The sequence below is a fragment of the Ascaphus truei genome, chromosome 1 (genome assembly GCF_040206685.1).
Source record: "Ascaphus truei isolate aAscTru1 chromosome 1, aAscTru1.hap1, whole genome shotgun sequence".
NCBI classification, from domain to species: Eukaryota; Metazoa; Chordata; class Amphibia; order Anura; family Ascaphidae; genus Ascaphus; species Ascaphus truei.
Window position 1 is genome coordinate 411,039,828 of NC_134483.1, and position 23,732 is coordinate 411,063,559.

General features: G+C 45.4%; 1 protein-coding gene across 1 annotated transcript in view; it reads right to left on the minus strand.

Annotated features, from left to right (window-relative positions):
• Positions 1-628: 628 nt before the first annotated feature.
• The window catches only part of EDNRA (endothelin receptor type A), a 64,888-nt gene continuing 41,784 nt past the window's right edge, over positions 629-23,732 (minus strand). The window contains exons 5-8 of the mRNA XM_075613899.1: positions 20,830-20,982; positions 15,449-15,582; positions 14,418-14,526; positions 629-913 (exon numbers count right to left, since the gene is read on the minus strand). Coding sequence (XP_075470014.1) covers positions 776-913; positions 14,418-14,526; positions 15,449-15,582; positions 20,830-20,982 — 534 coding nt within the window. The 3' untranslated portion in view covers positions 629-775. The remainder of the gene's footprint in view (positions 914-14,417; positions 14,527-15,448; positions 15,583-20,829; positions 20,983-23,732) is intronic.

A 23,732-nucleotide genomic window follows, 5' to 3' on the forward strand; every position in this document is an offset into this window, starting at 1 on the left:
ACATTTAAATGGGCCTCGTTGGCATGCTCTTTAAAAATCCCACTATCTACATGAAGCAAGGCTTCAAATAATGAAGTGCTACAAAACGCATATTATACGCCTGACATTTTACTGCACTTGGCAAAACTGTAGTACAACACATGCTAGAATACAATAATAATCATATTCCATTGTGCTCATATTTAAAAATATTTTTGGAGATATGTTGTTAAATAAAAATGGTTTTATACAAATTAAATGTTCACTCGTTCAGTTTTCTCCCTCAATGGAAATATTTGTCTGCTTAGATCTTAAACCCTCGGCTGATGGTAGGTCCTGCAAAGCATTCAATTGCACTCTGTTGCTTGATCCTGTAAGAGTGAAGGAGTAAAGGGACACAGTGGACCATTTCCATTGCTTGCTGCCTCCAATCTTTCCTGTGGGTTTTACCATGGAAATAAAAACAGTGAGTCAATCCTAACTGGAGGCAGGTTTAACATCACTCCCGAGTAAGCCCACAGCCTGGGAGATTGATAGAACAGTCCAGTTAGCCACAATGCTGTGTGTGAAACTGAAGGGCTGTATTACAGCCAATAGAAGACCAGGTGCGTGGAATTCAGATTTGCAGACACTCCAGTCATGTAGCCTCTGAAATGGAATGGAAGATCAAACAACGGCAGCGTGATTTACTTTATCTTTTTTTTCCCGTGAGACACTCAATGGATTTTCTGTAGAAATAACCATTATTTATTTTTGTTGATGTGGTTCAATGCATCGTTACTGTTCATGGGTGTAGCTAGTTGGTGCTGTCCTTGCGGAGGCTCCGGTCGGTGATGTAGTAATGTTGATCATGATTTTTCCATTGAACGCTGGTTACGTTCACTGGAACTGTATTGATATGTGTCTTGGACTGGCAGCAACAGCACAGGCATGACTGAAATGAAAATGAAATCATAAATCAGCAGACATGCATGTAAAGAGTGCATAACTTTGGTTAATGGATTTCATTAAAGAAAACTCTAGTACAGTAAACTGTATACTTCATATTGTGTAAATCTATGGCTGAAGAGCATAGTGGTGCTTCCCGGAGGCTATCAACAGGGCCACCAATAGAAATATTGGGTTACAGGCAAATTAAGGGAGCAGGGCCCTCCTCTTAATCACTGTTTTAACCCCTCCCCCTGCAAGCACACTTGGGGTCACTGAGGGGGGAGAACGAGACATGACCCTGGGGGGGTTGGGTGGCTAGAGGGAAGGAGGTATGCGCCTGAAGGGGGTACTTATGGACCTGGGGGAGGGGAGCAGAAAGGGGGGGTACTGAGGAGGGAAGAGTGGAGGGGGGGAGGGATGAGTGGAGGGGGGAAGGAATAGTGGGGGGGGGAGGGAAGTGAGGATGAGAGAGAAAAAGGAAAAAGGGAGAGACAGGAATAAGGGAGAGACAGGGGAGAAGAGAGAGAAGGGGAGAAGAGAGAGGAGGAGAGAAAAGAGAGAGGGAGGGAGAAAAGAGGGAGAGAGAGGGAGAAAAGAGTGAGAGGGAGGGAGAAAAGAGAGATGAGGGAGGGAGAAAAGAGAGAGAGGGAGGGAGAAAAGAGAGAAAGGTGGTTAAGAGAGAGACAGGGGGAGAAAAGTGAGATGAAGGGGGAGAAAACAGAGATGAAGGGGGAGAAAAGAGAGAGGAGGGGGAGGAGAGGGGAGAGAAAAGAGAGAGGGGGTGGGGGAGAAAAGAGAGAGAGAGAGAGGGGAGAAGAGTGGGAGAAAAGAGAGGGGGAGAATTGAGTGGGGAGAAGAGAGGGGGAAGAAGAGAGAGGGAGAGAAGAAAGAGAGAGGGTGACTAGAGGTAGGGTGACCACCCATCTCCCTTTTGCCGGTACAGTCCCGGTTTTTCGGGAGCTGTACCGGTTTTCTGTGTGTACCGGAAATGTCCCGGATTTTCCTCACTGTGTCCACATTTTTTTTTTGTCGCCAGCGGTGCGCGAGTAAGCTGCCGTGCACTGTGCGCTGTGCGCGAGTCTGCGGCGGCGCGGAGGAGGAGACTGCAGCAGCCCGGCTGGTAAGTATTTTTTTTTTTTTAATGCCAACCCCCCCCCCCCGGCAGTTTCCTACCTTGTTGGCCAATCCCCAGCGTCCCGGCATTAAGCCCCACCCCCCGGCATCATCCTTCACCAAGGACCGGCATGTGGAATGGATGGAAGGAAGGGTGCCTGGGGGCGGGGCTTCCGCTTCCTGCGGCAGAGCACACGTGGTGTGTGTCTCTGCCCACGGCTCCTGGCTCTTCTGCGCGGTGTTTCCCCCCCTCTGCCCGCCCGGGGGGATAGGAGGTGGGTTTTTTATCCTTTGCCTCCTGTCCTGGCGCTCCCTCCCTCCCCCCCCCCCTGTCCCCTTGGTTCGGGAGATGGGCGCGGGGGCTGGCAGTTGTGGCTGCGCGGTGTTCCCCCATTCTGCCCCGGGAGCCCGTGGCTGCCCTCCGGGGGAGGGGGGGCGGCAGTTTACCTTTGTGTCCCGGCGCTCCTATCCCCCCCCCCCCTAGGTGCGGGAGATGGGCGCGGGGGTGGGTGCAGGGGGAGGCGGAGAGCCACCTGCTCGTGGCTGCCTCTGTCTGTACTCCAGTCTCTGTGTGTGTGTGTGTGTGTGCGTGTACCAGTGTCTGTGTGTGTGTGTGTGTGTGTACCAGTGTGTGTGTGTGTGTACCAGTGTGTGTGTACCAGTGTGTGTGTACCAGTGTGTGTGTGTGTGTACCACTGTGTGTGTGTGTGTGTACCAGTGTGTGTGTGTGTGTGTGTGTGTACCAGTGTGTGTGTGTGTGTGTGTGTACCAGTGTGTGTGTACCAGTGTGTGTGTGTGTGTGTGTACCAGTGTGTGTGTGTGTGTGTGTACCAGTGTGTGTGTGTGTGTGTACCAGTGTGTGTGTGTGTGTGTGTGTACCAGTGTGTGTGTGTGTGTACCAGTGTGTGTACCAGTGTGTGTGTGTGTGTACCAGTGTGTGTGTACCAGTGTGTGTGTACCAGTGTGTGTGTGTGTGTGTGTGTGTGTGTGTGTACCAGTGTGTGTGTACCAGTGTGTGTGTACCAGTGTGTGTGTGTGTGTACCAGTGTGTGTGTGTGTGTACCAGTGTGTGTGTGTACCAGTGTGTGTGTACCAGTGTGTGTGTGTACCAGTGTGTGTGTGTGTACCAGTGTGTGTGTACCAGTGTGTGTGTGTGTGTGTACCAGTGTGTGTGTGTACCCGTGTCTGTCTCCCCCTCTCCCTCTCACCCTCCCTCTCTGTCCCTCTCCCTCTCTCCCTCTCTGTCTCTCTGTCTCTCACCCTCTGTCACCCTGTCTCTGTCACCCTCTGTCACCCTGTCTCTGTCACCCTCTGTCACCCTGTCTCTCTCACCCTCTGTCACCCTGTCTCTGTCACCCTCTGTCACCCTGTCTCTGTCACCCTCTGTCACCCTGTCTCTGTCACCCTCTGTCACCCTGTCTCTGTCACCCTCTGTCTCTCTCACCCTCTGTCTCTGTCACCCTCTGTCTCTGTCACCCTCTGTCTCTCTCACCCTCTGTCTCTCTCACCCTCTGTCTCTCTCACCCTCTGTCTCTCTCACCCTCTGTCTCTCTCACCCTCTGTCTCTCTCACCCTCTCTCTGTCTCTCTCACCCTCTCTCTGTCTCTCTCACTCTCTCTCTGTCTGCCTCTCTCTCTCACCCTCTCTCTGTCTGCCTCTCTCTCACCCTCTCTCTGTCTGCCTCTCTCTCTCACCCTCTCTCTGTCTCTGTCTGCCTCTCTCTCTCTGTCACCCTCTCTCTCTGTGTCACCCTCTCTCCCTCTCTCTCTCACTCTCTCTCACTCTCTCTCACCCACTCTCACCCACTCTCTCTCACCCTCTCTCACCCACCCTCTCTCACCCACTCTCTCTCACCCACTCTCTCTCACCCAATCTCTCTCACCCACTCTCTCTCACCCACTCTCTCTCACCCACTCTCTCACCCACTCTCTTACCCACTCTCTCACCCACTCTCTGTCTCTCTCACCCACTCTCTGTCTCTCTCACCCACTCTCTGTCTCTCTCACCCACTCTCTGTCTCTCTCACCCACTTTTCTGTCTCTCTCACCCACTCTCTGTCTCTCTCACCCACTCTCTGTCTCTCTCACCCACTCTCTGTCTCTCTCACCCACTCTCTGTCTCTCTCACCCACTCTCTGTCTCTCTCACCCACTCTGTCTCTCTCACCCACTCTCTGTCTCTCTCACCCACTCTCTGTCTCTCTCACCCACTCTCTGTCTCTCTCACCCACTCTCTGTCTCTCTCACCCACTCTCTGTCTCTCTCACCCACTCTCTGTCTCTCTCACCCACTCTCTGTCTCTCTCACCCACTCTCTGTCTCTCTCACCCACTCTCTGTCTCTCTCACCCACTCTCTGTCTCTCTCACCCACTCTCTGTCTCTCTCACCCACTCTCTGTCTCTCTCACCCTCTCTCTCTGTCTCTCTCACCCTCTCTCTCTCTGTCTCTCTCACCCTCTCTCTCTTTGTCTCTCTCACCCTCTCTCTCTCTGTCTCTCTCACCCTCTCATTCTCTGTCTCTCTCACCCTCTCTCTCTCTGTCTCTCTCACCCTCTCTCTCTCTGTCTCTCTCACCCTCTCTCTCTCTGTCTCTCTCACCCTCTCTCTCTCTGTCTCTCTCACCCTCTCTCTCTCTGTCTCTCTCACCCTCCCTGTCTTATTTTAACTGCCGTATACCTACACCGAAGTAACCTACCCTTCTTTCTTCCAGATCTGACTCAAGTTTCACACGGGAGACCTCGAAAGACAGGTAGGGAACACCTCCCCTCCAGTATAGTACCTTGAGGGACTGCGGATCAGGTAAGATCCCAGGTGGGATTGCTGCTTTAGAAATTGTGAAGAGGGGGCATCCAGACACTGGTTAAGGGGTTCCGAATCATTCACATCTGGGTTTTTTTTGTTCGATTAGTGAGGTCAACACACACACACACACAACTATGTAACAAAGACTAATGGTCGTAAGTATAAGTGTACTACAATAAATAAACTGTTATGTAAAAAAAAAAATGTCCCGGTTTTTCATTTTCAAAATCTGGTCACCCTAACTAGAGGGGGAGAAGAGGGGGGAGAAGAGGGGGGAGAAGAGGGGGGGATAAAGAGAGAGAGGGGGGAAAGAGGGGGAAGAGAGAGGCACAGAAGTGGAGAGGGAGAGGGACTCACTGAATATCTGCTGCCCTAGAGAATGGACGGGCCTGTTGGAGGCCAGTGGAGGGGCCCACTGAGGTGCCTGTCAGGGGAGCCTCCCTTCTACTTGCCTGCAGCATGCTGTATTAGATAGGCACCTCCAAGGTCAGCCTTCAGCAAGCCCCCTTTGCAACACTTTATACAGGCTCCCTCTGCAAGGCTTGGGCCCCTATAGTCACCGGGTCAAGACAGGAGTCCCGGCTGTCCTCCCCTCCCACCCCCTGTATGGCGGCTCTCTCCTTCAGTCTGAGCATATTCTAAAAGGCTGATTTTTATTTTATATACCCGTACACAATATATATATATATATATATATATAAAAATATATATAATATATATATATATATATATATATAAAAATATATATAATATATATATATATATATATATATATATATATGTAGCCAGGTCTAAGATTGGTGTACATATCTCTTTCTCATGTTGGCAGTAACCCTGGTAAGTGTGCAGGAGTGCCAGCAACAATCAATGGAGGTTTGCCCTCACACCCTGGTGAGGTGTCATATATCCCCAAAGGAAGTGACAACATGCATTGTGCCCACACTTAGTGGTACAGAGCAGGTTTGTTCTCTGGGGGGTGATATAAGACACAGCACTGCCTAAAGTTAGAAGTTCAGTTTCCTGTTGTTGAGCTGCTCAGTCAGTGAGAGGCACGGTAAGGTCTGCAACATTGTTGCAGTGTCTCCTGCTAGCTGTGAGTCAGTGAGCATACGCAGCAGAGTTAGAGGAGCTGAGAGAGACAAAGCAGCTCAAGAGAGGAGCTTACAGCAGCCAGAGAAGCTGGGGAATCTCTTTAAGAGTAGAGGTGGAAAGCAGATCTATTAGAGAAGGGACCTTCCTAAGAGAGTGCTACAAAGAGATGAGTGGCTGAGCTGTTATCTGTGAGGGGCAGCTTGCCCATACCAACCATCAATAAAGATGCCCTGTATGAATATACCTCCACTGTGTGAGTGTGGAGTTACTCAGCAGTGGATGGCACCACCAAGAAGGAGTTCCTCACCAGGACCATCTCCCTGCGGAAGCACAGATCCTGATGAGGTGGAGGCGCTGCACTGGATATAGGTAGGACTCGCACCCACTACCTCAGCTACCTGTCCTGATGACATCCCCTAATACCATCAAGCGGGAGACTCAGGAGTCCTGTTACTTGCAGGTGCACCACCATACACGATCACGTAATGGGGATTGGTTAGATTACCCGGGCCAATGTGAGATTGGGGGGGGGGAAAACCCGTTACAATTGGAGGCGCTGCTGAGATGCCTGTTAACAGGACAGGCTTTTGCTAGGCACACAATAGGAAACAGGGAGAGTGTCTGCTGCCGCTCTGTGCTGGAAAGGGAAAATCTAGGGGTAGTCAGGAGAACGAAAAACCTTGCAAAGCACGCCCTAGACTGACCTAAGGGGTTAGTGAGTCTGGAGCCGGGGGCTATAGCTGTCCTAGTCACCTTGAGGTAGCGCTAGGGGTAGGATGCCTGAAGGGATAGCCTGTTAACGTGGTCAGGAATTCTGGAGAGGATCTGCACTAGGCTAGCCAACAGTAGGTAGACGCCCAAGTACTGCATGGAAGAGTACTCTAGTCCATTCCAGATCACTTACCAAAGGGAGCACAGACTGGGAGGAAGGAGATACAGCAGACACAGCAAGAGTGAGCCTACCCTGAGGTAGTGCAAACACGAGTCAGATCTACATTAGGTACACATGGTGGTGCACAAGGCATGGTTGTTGTATCGGTATGGCAGCTGCCCCGCAGAGAGGAGCTCCATGTACAATCAGAACAAACACAGCAACCAAAATGGCGGTGGCGGAGTCAGTAGTAATGCTCACTCAGTCCGTTGCGTGTGAAGAGGACATAGGACAAGTGATGAAGCGGTATTACAGTCTTCGTCAGAAAGACGGAGAGGAGCTATCTGATTTCCTCCTGCGCATTATAACAGTCTTATGGGAGATGCGGAAAAGGGATCGTATTACGGCCACTGAGATGAATGTGTACTGTTGTGATCAATTTCTGAGAGGAGCAATACCTGACCATCCTATTGTAGTCAGGATGAGGTGCTCCTGGATACGGGGTGACCCCCTTTCCTGGAAGAAGCTAGTGGATGAGATAGAGAAACATGAAGTTACAACTGCTGCTAACATGGATTGCAGAGCGATCCAAAATGGCGGTTCCCGCTTCCCTGGGAGACCGCGTGGGCCAGTTGCAGAAAATGCTGCAAATGCTAAAATTGCAGAAAGTTGGCCAGGATTGGCGCCACAAGGAAAACCACACCCTGCGGGGAGGTATGGCGCGAAAGCTGTAGCCGCGCCCTCAGAGACTGTGACGGACTCAGAGCCAATTAGGGGCCATAACGTGAATCTGTGTGATCCTCCCCAAATCTTCACCAGGGGGAGGGGTCCCCATCTCGGTCAGGCGGGAGCGGACACAGCCAAGCTGACGGCTGAAGCTCCGCCCTTGGTCAAGCAAGAACCAGTTGATCCTGGAGAAGGGGGATCGCTTCTAATGATTGCAAAGGAGCCTCAAGAGAAAGGGGCCCACAACCGCGGTGAGAGCCTGGAATCTCACTGTCGATCCCCTGCAGGAGTGCCACTCCCTGAGTGGGAGTTCGGCTCCTCGGCCGAGGAGCAAGCGACCCCAACGACGGTGGTGATGCGCCTACCGGCGAACCACTACAGCGGTGCTGTGAAAGAACCGGCACTTACCTGTGTCGCGGCAGAGCGGAGTCTCGTGTCGCCGGTACAGAAACAACCTGAGAGGCGGAGTCCCACGGCCGTGTTGACTGACGGAACAGACGGTGGAGAGGAACCCATCCCGAGCCGACGGAGCGGTGAGATACATCCTTACCCTCCACAGGCACCGGTGGTGGCAACGGCGGAGAAAGGCCTAGCCCAGGCCCGAACGGAGCGGAGAGCAGAACCATCACTTCCGGCGGCGGACGTCGTTCTGGAGGAAGAGGTTCCAGTTGGGAACCCAACGCAAGATGGCGGCGAGTTCCGCGAGATGGCCGCGTACTCGCGGCCAAGCAGCTGTACCAGGTCGCCGGGGTCCGGGAAGAGCCGGCAGGCCCTGCGGAAGCCTGGGAACAATGACACGGATGAACCGGAGTGCCAGTCCGATGGTACTGGGCAAGGTAGCGAGAAGTTGCGGGTCGTAGCCCCGCGTATGTCAGCAGTGTTTCCTTATGCCCAACCCCCGGCCATAGTTAAAACCCATGCCCCTGTCACTTTTTCCTATGGGGCCCAGTCTAGCCAAGGGTTTTCTGGGGAGTCCCGAGCCACTTCTGAAGAATGGACTGGGGAAAACTTGGACTGGGGCGAGTGCTTTACATACGATGAGGGATCGGGGAGGGAAATGGCTATGCAAAGAATGTTATACTGCACTGATGATGACAATCGTACTGTTATGGTGGGGTGTGATTCTAAGAGCATTGGGTCAAATTTTGGGTCCCCAGGAACATTGGGAGTTTCATCTGGGGATTTGGGTAATGTTGCTCATATGGTGCCTATTGCCCGGGGAGCCCCCTATGTGCCCTCACTGTCAGGAAGAGTTATTAGGGATCGCCAAAATTGGGTACGTAATTTTCACCATTTCTGGGAGGGCGAACTTACGTTAGAAATGGGTTCCCTTGATGCAGAAAATTGGGATCCTGGCGGGTTAGACGAGAAGTGGTGTAGTCAAGGGGGGATATGCTACATCTCCAGGAGATGCCTGAGGGAGGTGTATGGGCATGATCCTCTCAGTCCACTAGCATCCAAGCCAGAGTTATGGGCTGATTGTGGGTGTCCAGTATGTCACCCAGAGTGTTACCGCATTGATGCTCTAAGCCCAGTGGACCATGCTGTGCGCAAGCCACCTTGAGAGGGTATGGGGGTACCAGTCATGGGTTCTACAGAAGGGAATAATTCTGGGTGTTACACATCTACGTTAAGATGTATCTGTTATAATGTTATGAGAAAAGATATGTACTGTAATATGTGTTGTTATGTTTTGCAGTGCTACCTGAAGGAAGGTTCCGCAAATTTAGGTTCCAAGCGAGGACGTTGGGATTCCACCAGGGGGAGAATGTAGCCAGGTCTAAGATTGGTGTACATATCTCTTTCTCATGTTGGCAGTAACCCTGGTAAGTGTGCAGGAGTGCCAGCAACAATCAATGGAGGTTTGCCCTCACACCCTGGTGAGGTGTCATATATCCCCAAAGGAAGTGACAACATGCATTGTGCCCACACTTAGTGGTACAGAGCAGGTTTGTTCTCTGGGGGGTGATATAAGACACAGCACTGCCTAAAGTTAGAAGTTCAGTTTCCTGTTGTTGAGCTGCTCAGTCAGTGAGAGGCACGGTAAGGTCTGCAACATTGTTGCAGTGTCTCCTGCTAGCTGTGAGTCAGTGAGCATACGCAGCAGAGTTAGAGGAGCTGAGAGAGACAAAGCAGCTCAAGAGAGGAGCTTACAGCAGCCAGAGAAGCTGGGGAATCTCTTTAAGAGTAGAGGTGGAAAGCAGATCTATTAGAGAAGGGACCTTCCTAAGAGAGTGCTACAAAGAGATGAGTGGCTGAGCTGTTATCTGTGAGGGGCAGCTTGCCCATACCAACCATCAATAAAGATGCCCTGTATGAATATACCTCCACTGTGTGAGTGTGGAGTTACTCAGCAGTGGATGGCACAACCAAGAAGGAGTTCCTCACCAGGACCATCTCCCTGCGGAAGCACAGATCCTGATGAGGTGGAGGCGCTGCACTGGATATAGGTAGGACTCGCACCCACTACCTCAGCTACCTGTCCTGATGACATCCCCTAATACCATCAAGCGGGAGACTCAGGAGTCCTGTTACTTGCAGGTGCACCACCATACACGATCACGTAATGGGGATTGGTTAGATTACCCGGGCCAATGTGAGATTGGGGGGGGGAAAACCCGTTACATATATATAATGTAATGTGTACGGGGATAAGTGTGGAGCAAAAGCATGAGAAAAATCTCACTTGATTCATGTGGTTCAGTTTTCTTGGCCCAGAATTGCACCACTTTTGTCTTTATATATATATATATATATATATATATATATATATATATATATATATATATATATATATATATATATATATATATATATATATATATATATATATATATATATAGGCTTATGTATGTGTGATATATATATATATATAAAAAAAAAACAAGTGTAATTACAAGATGCTCAATAATAGCGTGTAGCATCCGGCTGTGCATTAAGTGTCCTTCACCTACAGTCATTGTGTTCCTCACCTATAGTCATTGTGTTCCTCTGTGCCGAGGATAGCCCAGTGAATCACTATGGGCGCCCGGATGGGGGAACTCCAGGTGAAACTGAGTTCCCCCATCCGGCCACCCGTAGTAATGCATCGGGCTATCATTGGCGCAGAGGAACGCAGTTACTGGGATGTGAAGGACACCTAATGCACTACCAGATGCCGCACCGCTATTATTGAGCTCCCTAAAAACAATCAGCGGCCAGCAGGACAGGAGGACACCAACACCAGACAGTGGAGGAGTCCCCCATTTACTGGACGTTTTGTAGAGCCAGCGGAGAGCAGTTACAAACAAGGACCGCATAAAGTTAAGCTTTCTAATTAATGCTTTTAGTGCTTCACTTTATATTCATATTTTTATTACTTGACATTAAATTTCAAATTTTTTTTGGTGCATCTTGTAATTGCCCTTTTTTTCTACAACATTCATGCTATTTATCTTTGAGGTGACACAGAAGTTGCATCTACAAAGAAGCTGCCACTAGACACTAGGAGATTTTCTTTACTCCATTTTACTACTCTATAGATGTCGGTACCTAACTGTTGAAAAAGTGTTTGTCAAGTATATTCTTGTAACATTAAATAATTACAGTTTCTCTGAACACTTTAGCTGTCAAAAATGAAACTTTTCTTGTGTTGCTTTCTCATAATTGATCAATTGAAAGGAAAGCTACATTGGCTTTCAAGATTATTCTGACAGATTCGTCAATGGATAGGGTTGCCAGATGGGACTGTCACTTATTTCATTGCCCGGAAATGTCTGTCGGGACACATTATTGTCCCTTATTTTATTGCCTTCAAGTGAAATGCCTAAACTTAAAATTACTCTAATTGAATTAGTCATAAAAAAGAAATAGATTTCTTCTTGAGTGTAATAGCACCTTTTCCCATAGATGTTACCTTACTAAATTATTAAAATAATAATGTTAGGACACTGCGTGGTCATCTCATACCATGACACCCCGCCCATTGGCGTAACTTTCTCTCCCACCACTAATGGTTAGTTCAGTGCGCATCTTCCCCTGCTCTGCTAAGAGCAGAAAGGATAAGAACCAAAGAATATAGCGGTCAATCATTCATCATTCGTTATGACGTCACACTTTCATACTGGGTTTCAGGGTTCCATATTATAACAACTTAAATATGGCAACCCTACGTTGGGAACGCTCCCACTTTAGCTGGCAAAATCCTGTCACACTCTTTGAAATGTATTAACACTTGCATAGTAAGTGTGCTGCCACAATTAGGCTTTGGTGTATATGTAACGTTTTATTCAATTAGACATTTGGACAATCTTAAATTCAAACAACTTTGAAATGTTGATGATACATCACCTCCAGGTAACACTTTGCTGGAAGCAATAAACAGGAAACAATATGTACTTGAGTAACTTTTACAGATATAGATAATTTGTTTACCAAATATGAAATATGTATCAGTACTTTTAGATACATAGAGTATCAGGATAGTAACAGTTCTGCATGCAACACTTTGTTTGGTCAAGCAGCTGAGACATGGTGATCACTAGATTTGTTGAAATCCAAATAATTTAAAATGTGAAATACTTTTTTGTTAAACCAATTCAAGAGTCTTTTCTGGCGTATTGTGTGTTGTGTACAAAATTAGTGAGGTTGGAGTTCTACATGTATCTAGAAGATTGTTTTCGGCTGTGTATATTAAACGTCTGACTTTGTTTAGAGAGTGGAGCATGTTTGACTTATGCTAAGGCCCCGCTCCCTCAGTCAGCACGCCCGCACTGCAGACAGGCGGCGCGCTGACAGGCAATTGACCGCGATATGCGGTCTATAGGGAGCCGGAGCGGGAAGGGGTGGGAGTGGGAGAGGGGGGCGTGGTAAAACTTTGTGAAGATCGTGGTGCCGTGGTGCCGTCCACCCCCCCACCACCACCCCCACACACAACACATACACACAACACATACACACACACATACATATACACTCACACACTTATACCACGCAGCTTCTTCCCTGCTCCCCTCCCAAGGCGCCTCCCATCTAGCTCCTTCCCTCCCCTCCTTCCCTCATTGGCTGACTGCCGCACCACGTGACGCGTCAGAGCTGCAAATCATTAGGAGCTTGCAGCATCGGCCGGCTGACGCGTCACAGCACGCAGTCAGCCAAGTAGTAAGGAGCCAGCGGGGACCTCCACACTACAGGAAAGGGGCTGGTGGTCCGCTGCCGCGCGGCCGCATGGGCCATCGGAAGCAGCGGGACCCAGGCCTTAGGGCTGGGACCCGCTGCGCCCGTAGGCGCGGGCGGCGGCGTGAGCTCAACTTACCATTGCGGTTTGAACTCACGATCCGGTCCCAGTCCCTCCTCACTTGCAACTTGCGACATACTATGACGCGGCAGCCAGCAGGAGACACGAGAGAATGGTGTTCTCTTGCGGCAACGCGTCACATGGTACGCGAAGGGGCCAATCATAGACTGGCTCCCTTCAACCAATGGCAAGCCAGCCTCCTGAGTCCCACAGCCCCGGCCGCCTGTCCCTTCGGCTCAGTCCCTGACTGTGCAGCTCACAGCCCTGTAACACAATCAGTAGCTGCAGTTCTGACACGCCAAAGTGTCTATACATCCTTTAATCTAATTCCATAGCAAACCCCGATCCATCCAACGGCAGCGGGAGCCGTTCCCCCCGCCGCACACACCCAGGAGCTGCTTTTGTTTGGGGTTTTTTTCAAGGGCGGCTGTTTCCAGCAACATTGTGGGGTGGGGGGGGGGATGAGAGAGGGGAGGGAGGGAATTAAACAAAATACAATGAACAAAAAAAGCCCCAAGTGCAGCCCATGAGCGGAGGGGCAGCGGATGTTTGACCGGAGCTGATCCGGTGTTTAGGACCGTCCTGGCAGGGTAATGCTACAAGTGGAGCTCCGACCCGTTTGGCCACGCCCCCCCCCCCCGCTCCGACAAAAGTTTCCTGTAGACCGCAGATCGCGGTACAGCGAGTTGCACGCGCCGCCGGCAAGCAAGCCAGCCGTGCGGACGCGTGCAACGGGACCTTAGCCTTAGTATTGTTAAGACTTGAAAACATAAAATTCGTCATTCCGTTCTAATTGTGAGGACAGGAGGAAGTCGGGATAATCAACTTAAAGGTGCAGTCCCTATGAACAAAATTAACCAATTTAAGGCGTTAAATCTACTTGACTGACACCTTTTGTTTCTTTCTTCTTTTTTTTTTTACAAAAAGCTGATGCCTATAAGTATTTGAAATAATCATTTTATGTTAAACATGGTAAACAAAGACATCAGATGGGGTTTTGTTTGCTCTATGTACTCCCCCTATTGTGTTATATAACCATGGAGTTTGCACTGGCAAAGCGTCCATCTCCCTTTATCTTTATTGGCTCTTAACAAATCATTGGACAAAAGTTTGAATAAACATTTAATTGCCAAGAACTCCCCCTTTCCAAAAAAGAAACGTTTGCTCAGGTTTCCAAAGAAAGCCAAATGTTATTTGCAAACTAACAAGGATTGCACTTTTAATGTTATGTTCTTTATGCTAACATTGACTAAAAATAGGTCTGGCAGTGTAGCTGAATTATTTGATGTAATCACTTTGTAGGGTGTTGTAGATAAATCAATTAAATTTCACTCAAAATACGTTAGTATAATGTGCCTTTTACGGTGCTGATCTGATTCTAAATGTGCTTCAGTTTCTATTGAGTAGACTTCAGCTCTGCATTTAGACCCTTACTCTGTAAGGTGTGATAAGCGCAGATGACGCGCTATCGCAGGACAAGCCCCATTAAAGGCAATGGGACTTTGATGTAACCATAAGCAGGTTTTTTTTTCCAGTAAAGGATAGATACTGAGGCATTATGCTAGAATTTCAGTCAAGTTATAAAGTAACAGCCGAGCATATTTGACTGATATTGTACAATGAGTTTCTTACCTGGAAACAGTTTTTAAACTTCTTGCTCACAAAATAGAGAGCTATTGGATTTATACAGGAGTTTAGCGCCGCTAGGTTAATACTGATGAAATCCATCACCAACAGGAAACTAGACGTTAAAAAAGAGAAACGGAAACATTAAGATAAAGTGCTGTCACTCTTATATTTAATTGTGGTTTATAGAGACATTAACATGTATACAATTTACTTATAATCGTTTTACTTTAACCTCAAAATCAATATTAAAGTAGCATTGACATGAAACACACAATAAAGTTCAGAGTACAAAAGTTGCACCTGTTATTAGAACTGCTAATGCTGCGGCGAGAAATTCATAACGCAATATTTTAGAGAGGCTCCATTCACACGTAACACGCAAAAGTCACGGGAGAAAAATGTCTCTTCCTGACTAACGTGGTAGGGGGTTTAAAAATGGGCGCTATATCTGTATGTATGAGCTTAAGCATGAAATAGACGTTTACCAGGACTAACTGTAAAATCCATATAAACTCTACAACAAGTTAAATGACTTTAAATTTAAGAGGATCTAGAACTAGATCCGTATCACCTTCTGAAGCCTCGTATCTTTATTTGGCTTCAGGGCCAGTGCAAGGTTATTTGGCGCCCGAGGTGAACCTGCCGCCCATACTTACTTGTTTCATAGATAAACATCCTGGCAAAACAAGACTACATTTCTATCAATGAACAGCTATCTCTCCTCTCCATATCAGTGTTGTATCTACTAGACAGGACAAGGTGTAGTGAGATACTAGTGCAGTGTTCTCTACAAAACGAACATTGAAGGTCTATACCTCTCACCTATGCTCTGCACCATGATTACACAATTGTATCTCACAATGCTGCCTACTCAGCCTACTCAGCCAATTACAGTACATCAAGTGGACAAATAATATTTCAAGAGACATGTTTACTTATTTAGCAGCAGTGCCACTTATGCTAAAAGGTAAACATTAATTTTAAAGCAAATTTATTTATCTCTTGACATATGAAACCATAAAAAAAAGAATTACCCGAGTAGTTCACATCTCCCAGCGTCCGCTTCATTGTATACAGTTTTCTTGATTATTCGACTCAAATGCAGGGGGAACCAGCAAAGCGCGAATATCACTACCAAGCAGAAGACAGTCTTTGCAACTTCTCGCCGCTATGTGAAGACATTAAGCAGTGATTTATATGGTTTACAAAAATGTAATCATTTTTCGACAGAATGGTATTTAAGGTTAAGACATCAGATAGAAACCTTGTGCAAAACACATACATAAAACCATGCGTGTGTTATTCTGCAATGTATATAATAAATATTGTGTGTGCAGACTACATCGGATTACAATGTATGGGCATAGTTATCACGTGTGTTTTATGGTAATCCACCTTAACCCTGACATTTACCATCAAGCCGTTCTCTGAACATTCGCTAATGTGGAGCAGACTTACTGGATTTTGCCAAGTAAACAATGTCTACAATTGACAGAGTGAAGAGGGCTGATTTTCCTGCCTGCTATATTTTACTAGTTTTATATAGGTTTCAAGTCAGCCCCGGTATAATTCCATTTTAAAATGTTTATTATTCACAGTATTTAAGATTAATGTAATAAATATTCTTAAAGAAACACTATTAGTATTTGCGCTGATACTGTATTGAGTTAAGTACTAATCCTTTCACTGGAACCCGTTGCTTTGCATTATGTTACAAAGGGGTTAAAGCAGCAGTTCAAGCAATATCCTACATGTGTTTATTTCTTTTTTTAATAAACCAGTTCTGTACTATGAGAAAATACTTGTAGCATTTAATACAAAATAAAAAAAAAATGTTTTAAAGACATTTTTCAATATTTCTAATGTAGGAAGCATTTCCAAAGTGACAGTCCATTCCCCTTCTGATAGGCTCTGGCTCTTGAACCCCGTCTTCTCTTTCTCAGTGCACCAATTGAATCTTGTAACTGCCCAGTCACTCATATTCCAGGACTACATTTCCCAAAATGCTGTGCAAGAACTGAGTTAAATAACCCGGAGCAAGCGATCGACTACAGGAGAACGTATCGATCTGCAGCTTAGCTAATCACTTAATGTAAGTGTGCAGATTGTATTGATGCACATATTTAATGGAAACAACAATATATATATATTTATTTTAATTTTTTATTTTTTTTAAACGGCCGCTTGAACTGCAGCTTTAAATAAATTCTTACATTAAATGGAAATATTTAGGTGATTAGTTAGTAAATGTTTTTGGTCAACATTTTTGCTGCTTCAAACTTTGATTATTTTATGGTTGGAGCACCCATCGTTTGCCACAGTGTATCCCTATCACTTCCATATGCTTATTATACTGTGTGGATCACAGTGCTTAAAAAGAAAGCAATTTACTGCAACATTTCTGTAGCTCCTTTACTACAAACGGCATACTCTTGCTGTTATGCAAATTTCTGCAAGTCTGCGCTTTTCCATTTTGGTAAAAATAGGAAATTGAAAGGGTACTAATGATAAAGCGCTTCTTACAGCATGAAACGCGTCAGAGGCTTTACCTTCGTTGTTGCTTCATTAAATTTATAATTTTATCGTATGCTTCCAGGCCTTCATTTTCTACCACTGTGCGCTCTGCAGTGTTCTCTGAATGTTTATTTGCCTTTCAGGCAGAAGCACGCCAGGATCTCGGAACCACACGGGAAGCATTATCATGGGTACACTCATTTTGCCTGTGATGCTACATGCAAACCTTTCTGTGTACTTGAATATGGGCTAATGTTCCTTTACTATTCAATTTTAGGAGGTGTGTGGACTAATTGGGGTTAGCGGGGTGTGAGGCTGTTGTTACAGTGGGCTCCACAGTCCCCCTTTACCACCTTCCTTTCCCCCTCTTGCCATTCATCACCCCTTCACCTGATTAGTAGAGGATATTATTCAGCTATCCAACGGGACTGGTTTTAGGGTATTTTTTCATAACCAGGCATTAGAGACTGTTATATATGGTTTAATTCCCTACATTTGTTTCTGGTTTCAGTTGGGTTTATAACAGCCGTATAAGTCCTATAGAATAGCTCATCCTCTTTGAGAAGTTTTTGATTGTACCATCAGGGATTTGGTTTCCCATTCTTTACTAACAAGAGTTATAGAACAGAGGTTGCAGGAAGTCTCCAAGGAGAAATGTGAAAAAGAAAAAATGTGCGCAAGCGCTAAAGACTAAAACACCAGTGTGACAATTGCAAAATATATATATATAAAGGCTGCCTAGTAATACTGTCAGTACTGACAGAGAAAGTGAAAGTGAAAACAAAGAAAAACCTGGCGCCAAAAGTTCATTGGATAATCCTGTACTCCTCAGGGGATCAGCACACTTGCTTGACAGGCCATATAGGGGAAAAAACACAAACCTTCACAGATCATAGTGCAACACTGTAGGGTTAAAACAGGTCTACACTAATACACACACTGCACATATAACATAGAGACTCCTAGTGACTATAAAAACTATTTATTAAATAAAAAGAACTATGCCATAAAATGGTTTGGACAAATGAGAACACCGCTGGTCATCCAGATGTGAAAAATCAGAGCCCTACTTACAAGCAGCAAGGCAAATACAGGCAATGCAACAAAGAGTCTTCTGGCTGCTGCTGATGTCTTTGCAGAGATGTGATTCCTGCTGCACCGTGACTCTCGTGCTGACTCTCCCTCCAGGGGTTAACAGGAACAGTGGCAGTGTTGGAGGCCTGCTTGTGGGGCTCACAGCTCTCCTCCACATGAGGCTGCTCTCCTCACTTCCTCCTCCGGTTACACAGGCTGTCTCAGCGTGCCTGCACGCGAGTGTGCACGTGCCCTTAAAGGGACAGTACAAGCGTCCTGTATGCCAAGAACTAACGGCTGCAATGGGGCTCAAATGTGACCAAGTGTCCCAAAAAGTCCAATACCAAGCTCAAAGTGACACTTGGTCACATTTGAGCCCCATTGCAGCCGTTAGTTCTTGGCATACAGGACGCTTGTACTGTCCCTTTAAGGGCACGTGCACACTCGCGTGCAGGCACGCTGAGACAGCCTGTGTAACCGGAGGAGGAAGTGAGGAGAGCAGCCTCACGTGGAGGAGAGCTGTGAGCCCCACAAGCAGGCCTCCAACAATGCCACTGTTCCTGTTAACCCCTGGAGGGAGAGTCAGCACGAGAGTCACGGTGCAGCAGGAATCACATCTCTGCAAAGACATCAGCAGCAGCCGGAAGACTCTTTGTTGCATTGCCTGTATTTGCCTTGCTGCTTGTAAGTAGGGCTCTGATTTTTCACATCTGGATGACCAGCGGTGTTCTCATTTGTCCAAACCATTTTATGGCATAGTTCTTTTTATTTAATAAATAGTTTTTATAGTCACTAGGAGTCTCTAAGTTATATGTGCAGTGTGTGTATTAGTGTAGACCTGTTTTAACCCTACAGTGTTGCACTATGATCTGTGTCTGTTTGTGTTTTTTCCCCTATATGGCCTGTCAAGCAAGTGTGCTGATCCCCTGAGGAGTACAGGATTATCCAATGAACTTTTGGCGCCAGGTTTTTCTTTGTTTTCACTCTCCAAGGAGAAACATACTTTTTAAGGATGAGATGGACACTTTGTCTGTTTAGTGAGTCCTTATTGACACTGGAAAGCTAAATAAAAGAGCAAGCCAAATAGTTTATCAAGCCTAGTATTCTGTCTCCAACAGTACTGTGTCACAACATAAAGCATCACCCGCTCCCTGCCTCCAGATGTGCCCATCCTGCTGGTAGCCGTGTATGGACTTCCTCTATATGTATAGTTCAAATCCTCTTTTAAAGCAATGAAACCCCCCTACTCAATTTTGTCTCCCCCATAATCTGAAAGGGGGGGAATTCTCCAGAATTACCCTCCCTATTTTTAACTCTGAAGACGGTTTTGGTAAATCAATATGGCCATCAGGTTAGACTCACTCCTGTAGGACAATAGGAAGCTGCGATGTAATCAGGACATGACATTGCGGCTTCCTATTGGATGACAACGGCAACCACCTTGATTTTTGTTTTCATTTCGCCCTTTAAATGCTACATACAATTTCTTGGGAACCTGGGAGTCCCAGGAGTTAAGAATAACATGATTTTAAAGCTTTTAATGGTATTTGTAGCCTGTTATTGTATATATATTCCAGTGACATCACAAAACGGCATGGGATTTTGGTAAGACAATGAGGTTGCCCTGTTCAAAACTACTTGACCAGTCATTTACAATACAAGTATATGAAGCAATAATTGCAGCCATAATGGCCATATCCGTGAACATTTTAATAGATGCAGCCATTAAGTGAATGACCCAACAATACAGGCAGATATTAACTATAAGTGTTGAACCCAGAACTAATAGCAACAAGAACCACATTTTTAGTATAAATAATAAATCTATTATCATGAGGTAATGTGATATGTTTGCTTAATATATATTTTTAAATGCTTTAACCCCAAATTCCCCCAAAATAAAATGAGCTGTTATATTACATTTTGCTGATTAAATATTTATTCGGCAATTTATCACTATATTTGATTGAACGGATATGAAGAATGTATTTGTCTGTTACTTTAAAAAGATTGCATTAAAACACAGTGGGGAGTATTCGTTATGACATTGAGAGTGCATCTTGATGCACATTAAACTTTGATGTGTTTTTCTCTTTCCATTGACAAGAGAGATGTTTACACCAAATCAGGCTTCTTTGATATGGAGCAATCAGAGCAAAATAATGATGGCGATTCTGATTCATGACATTATATTATGGACTCTATGTTAGTGCTTCTCAAAACTCTCATCAGGGCCCTTAGCAGGACCAGGTTTCTGAAGCAATCCCCAAACATTCTATTCATATGCAATTTAGGTGCATCCACCTCTATATAAGTGCACTGGTTATTCCTATAACCGGTATGGCCAGGGATCCACAAGGAGATGCTTGAGAAGAACTGGTCCATGTCAGGGGTGTTCAACTCCAGTCCTCAAGTAACCCCAACAGGTCAGGTTTTCAGGATATCCCTGCTTCAGCACAGGTGTTCAATCAGTGAATCAGTCGTTGACAGCCATTGATTGAGCCATCTGTGCTGAAGCTGGGATATCCTTAAAACCTGACCTGTTGGGGGTACTTGAGGATCGGAGTTGAACACCCCTGGGCAATTTAACTGCCCACAATGCATACATTGCTGTAGCACATAAAAGTTCAAAATACCTCTGAATGCTTGATTTTAACAGCAAATATGCTAATTCACAGCTCTCACAATGTTTGAACATTAGCTATTTAAAATGACTGTAGCATTTTTTTTTAATGGTTATGGGACACAAAAACCAGCAGCAAATTGTTCATATCAACATAATATCCTTCTGTAATATCACATGGCAGACGATCCGGACAATATTTACCTGCTTCAGATGTTCGCTGAGAGCTATCCGCAAACTTCCCTTCCTCTGGTGTAACATTTCACAGGTCATTAGTGTGTAAAACACACCTGTACATGCCAAGGGCACAACGAAATAGAAGCCAAACAACCACCAGTCCTTAGCATTTTTGTAAAACTGGAAGACAATAAAAGCAATTGATTTGTTTACTGTTATCCGTGCACCAGAGTCTGTGTACAGTAGGTTGTGATGCCTTTTATTGAACCAATATGACAATGATTTATAGCCATTGTTATTGAACTTGTGGGAACACTTGGTTCCCTTCTTCTACAAAAACATATACAGCCCTCCAGCATTAAAGGGGTTAAGCCTTGTTCTGCTGGCGATGACTTCAAAGGTACAGCACAGCAGGGTGTTGCTAGCTCCTCTGGGATTAAAGCCCTTAAAGGCTGAGCTTGTGCTACAAGTGGCTCTTGCAGTGACAGAGGTGAAAGATCACTGCATGCTTCATTTAGTCAAGGATGCCTGTTATGTGACCTTCTAAGGATCCTCTACTAATAGTGATTAAAGTCCCCAGGGAATTCCAGAATGTTAAAACCTCTTAGACATAACCTCCAGGCAGACCTATAAAGTAACTTCGCTAAGATAGGTGCTGCATTGTATTGTTTTCTTCATTTCAGGATAAGCCATCACTCATAGTCAACAAGAACAAATGGTTCATATGTTTCTGAAGAGCTTCCTGTCAGTACTATAGCAGTAATTGAGGTAGATGCGAGTGAGAAGAGTTTCACTGGTTCATAGCATTGCTGTTCACTTGGAAAGAAAAGTATCCAGTTTATTCCATTGTTCTTCACACGGGTGTATACTGAGATGATTATTCTGAATAATTCCAGTGAAGATAAAAACACTCAGAAATATATTTACAGGTATCACAGCGTTTCCTTAAGCCTATCCATTTTTTAAAAAATTATATAGAGCATAAATATACACAGAAAAGTGTAAGTAGATGCCACCGTCATTTCAAGAATGAATTTCAATGTTATTAGACAACAATTTCATGCAAATTTTAACTGCGGTTTAATACTTGAGTGACAATCTCCGTGCTTGCTATTCGTCCATTTTGTAGTCTTTTGTTAGGACGTGTCCTGTAGCTCATGAGCTTGTTTACAAATCTCATATGTGATGTAAATGGAGTGCTGCCTGTGCTTTACTTTTTCACAGAATGCAATAATTAAAGTCATTCACTAATGTGTTTTATATATATCAAATAAAAGGATCACTTATGAGCACATTCACATATCTTAGACAGGTCACATGCTATACGGGGGAGGTTACTTGTCGCCTTTTTCACCCACCATAACTTAAAATGTGTGTGGTGTATGTGCGTTATATATATATATATATGTATATGTCGAGAAAAGTAATTGTATTACGTTATGTGTGTGCAGCCTTTATGTATGCAGCGTAAATAAGAGGGAAAATAAGCCCTAGCACATTTGTTACCCCAAGCAGACTCCATAACTTAAACAAATCTGTCTGCGGAGGGGCTGTGACTGATTAAATATGGGCAATGCTCTGAGCGTCTCCCTCATCTTACATCAGGGCTTGATTGAAGAGAAATAGAAGTGCTTTTGTTTTCCCTACAGGTCCAGATGGAAATCGTTTTCAACAGGAAATGTGCATTTAAAACAAGTCTCCCTGTGTACCATGATACTCCTTAAGATTCATGGTCTAGCACAAAGATTTTGAGAGAGGTAATTTCTACTTTCAACTGCAGTTCATGTTCAGACTCCGCTCCGATGAAAATTATCGGGCTGCACTATGTATTTCCAAGCATCTAAAGAAATGTGCGCTGTTTATGAGCAACAGTTATTTCTGCTTATTGGTGCGTTACAGTACGTAGAAGAAGCTTGCAAAGCACATTTCTTACATGCTTAGCAAGGGCGGTTTACTTCATCTCAGACTTGGGATTTTCAACCTCTGTAAAGTTTCACTATCCCTGAAGACTATCGTATAACAGTAATGAGATGTAGCCTGGTTAACATTATTTGGGACTACGGTACAGAAAGTGTTTTGCCACAGTCCTCCCTTCGGGGGGCCTTGGGTTTATATTTTAGCATTTTAAAGAGGCAATCCAAGCCGTTTTTTTTCTTCTTCGTGTTTTTTAATACAGGAATGAAGCAGTGGTTCTCCTGAGCTGAACCCCATTCATTTCAGCTCCGGGGACCCCCTGCTTCCGGAGAGACTTACCTTCGTAGGGGGTGCGATTAGCCACTCCAGGGCTCCCATTATGGCTGCTTTTCAAAGATCTGGGGGCCTGTGGTCCAATAGGAAGCTGTGACGTCATCCGCTGCGGCTTCCTATAGGCCCATGTGACCGGACGCTTTAAACTGCAGGCTATACAACACCCCATTCGGAGATAACTATCTCTGGAAGAAGGGGGCCCCCAAAGCTGAAATGAATGCGATTCCGCTCCAGAGACCCCCTGCTTCAAACCTGTATTAAAAAATGAAGACAAAAAAAGGCTTGGATTGTTCCTTTTAAAACTGCTGTAGAATACAGGGAGAGAAGGACTATAACCAACCATGGTTATGAGTTGAGATGTGGATTATGGGGGAAAAGAGAAATGGTTAGAACCAAGTATTATAATATTGTGATGTGCTCCTGGTTTATTTCATTAGTAATTAAAAAAAAAAAAAAAAGTTTTTTTCATATTTTACCACAGCTTCTCTATATACATATGATATAACTAATCTTGAACCAGAAGTAGATCGATTTTTGCATTCAGGAGAAGTGCTAAGAAATAGTTATAATTGTGCATTACTTTTTTTTTTTTAGGGTTGAAAAATTGTTACCATGAATATAAGTGAAGTAATTTAGGGCGAGTAAAAAAGTGTTCACTACCAGCTTCACATTGCAAGGTCAGT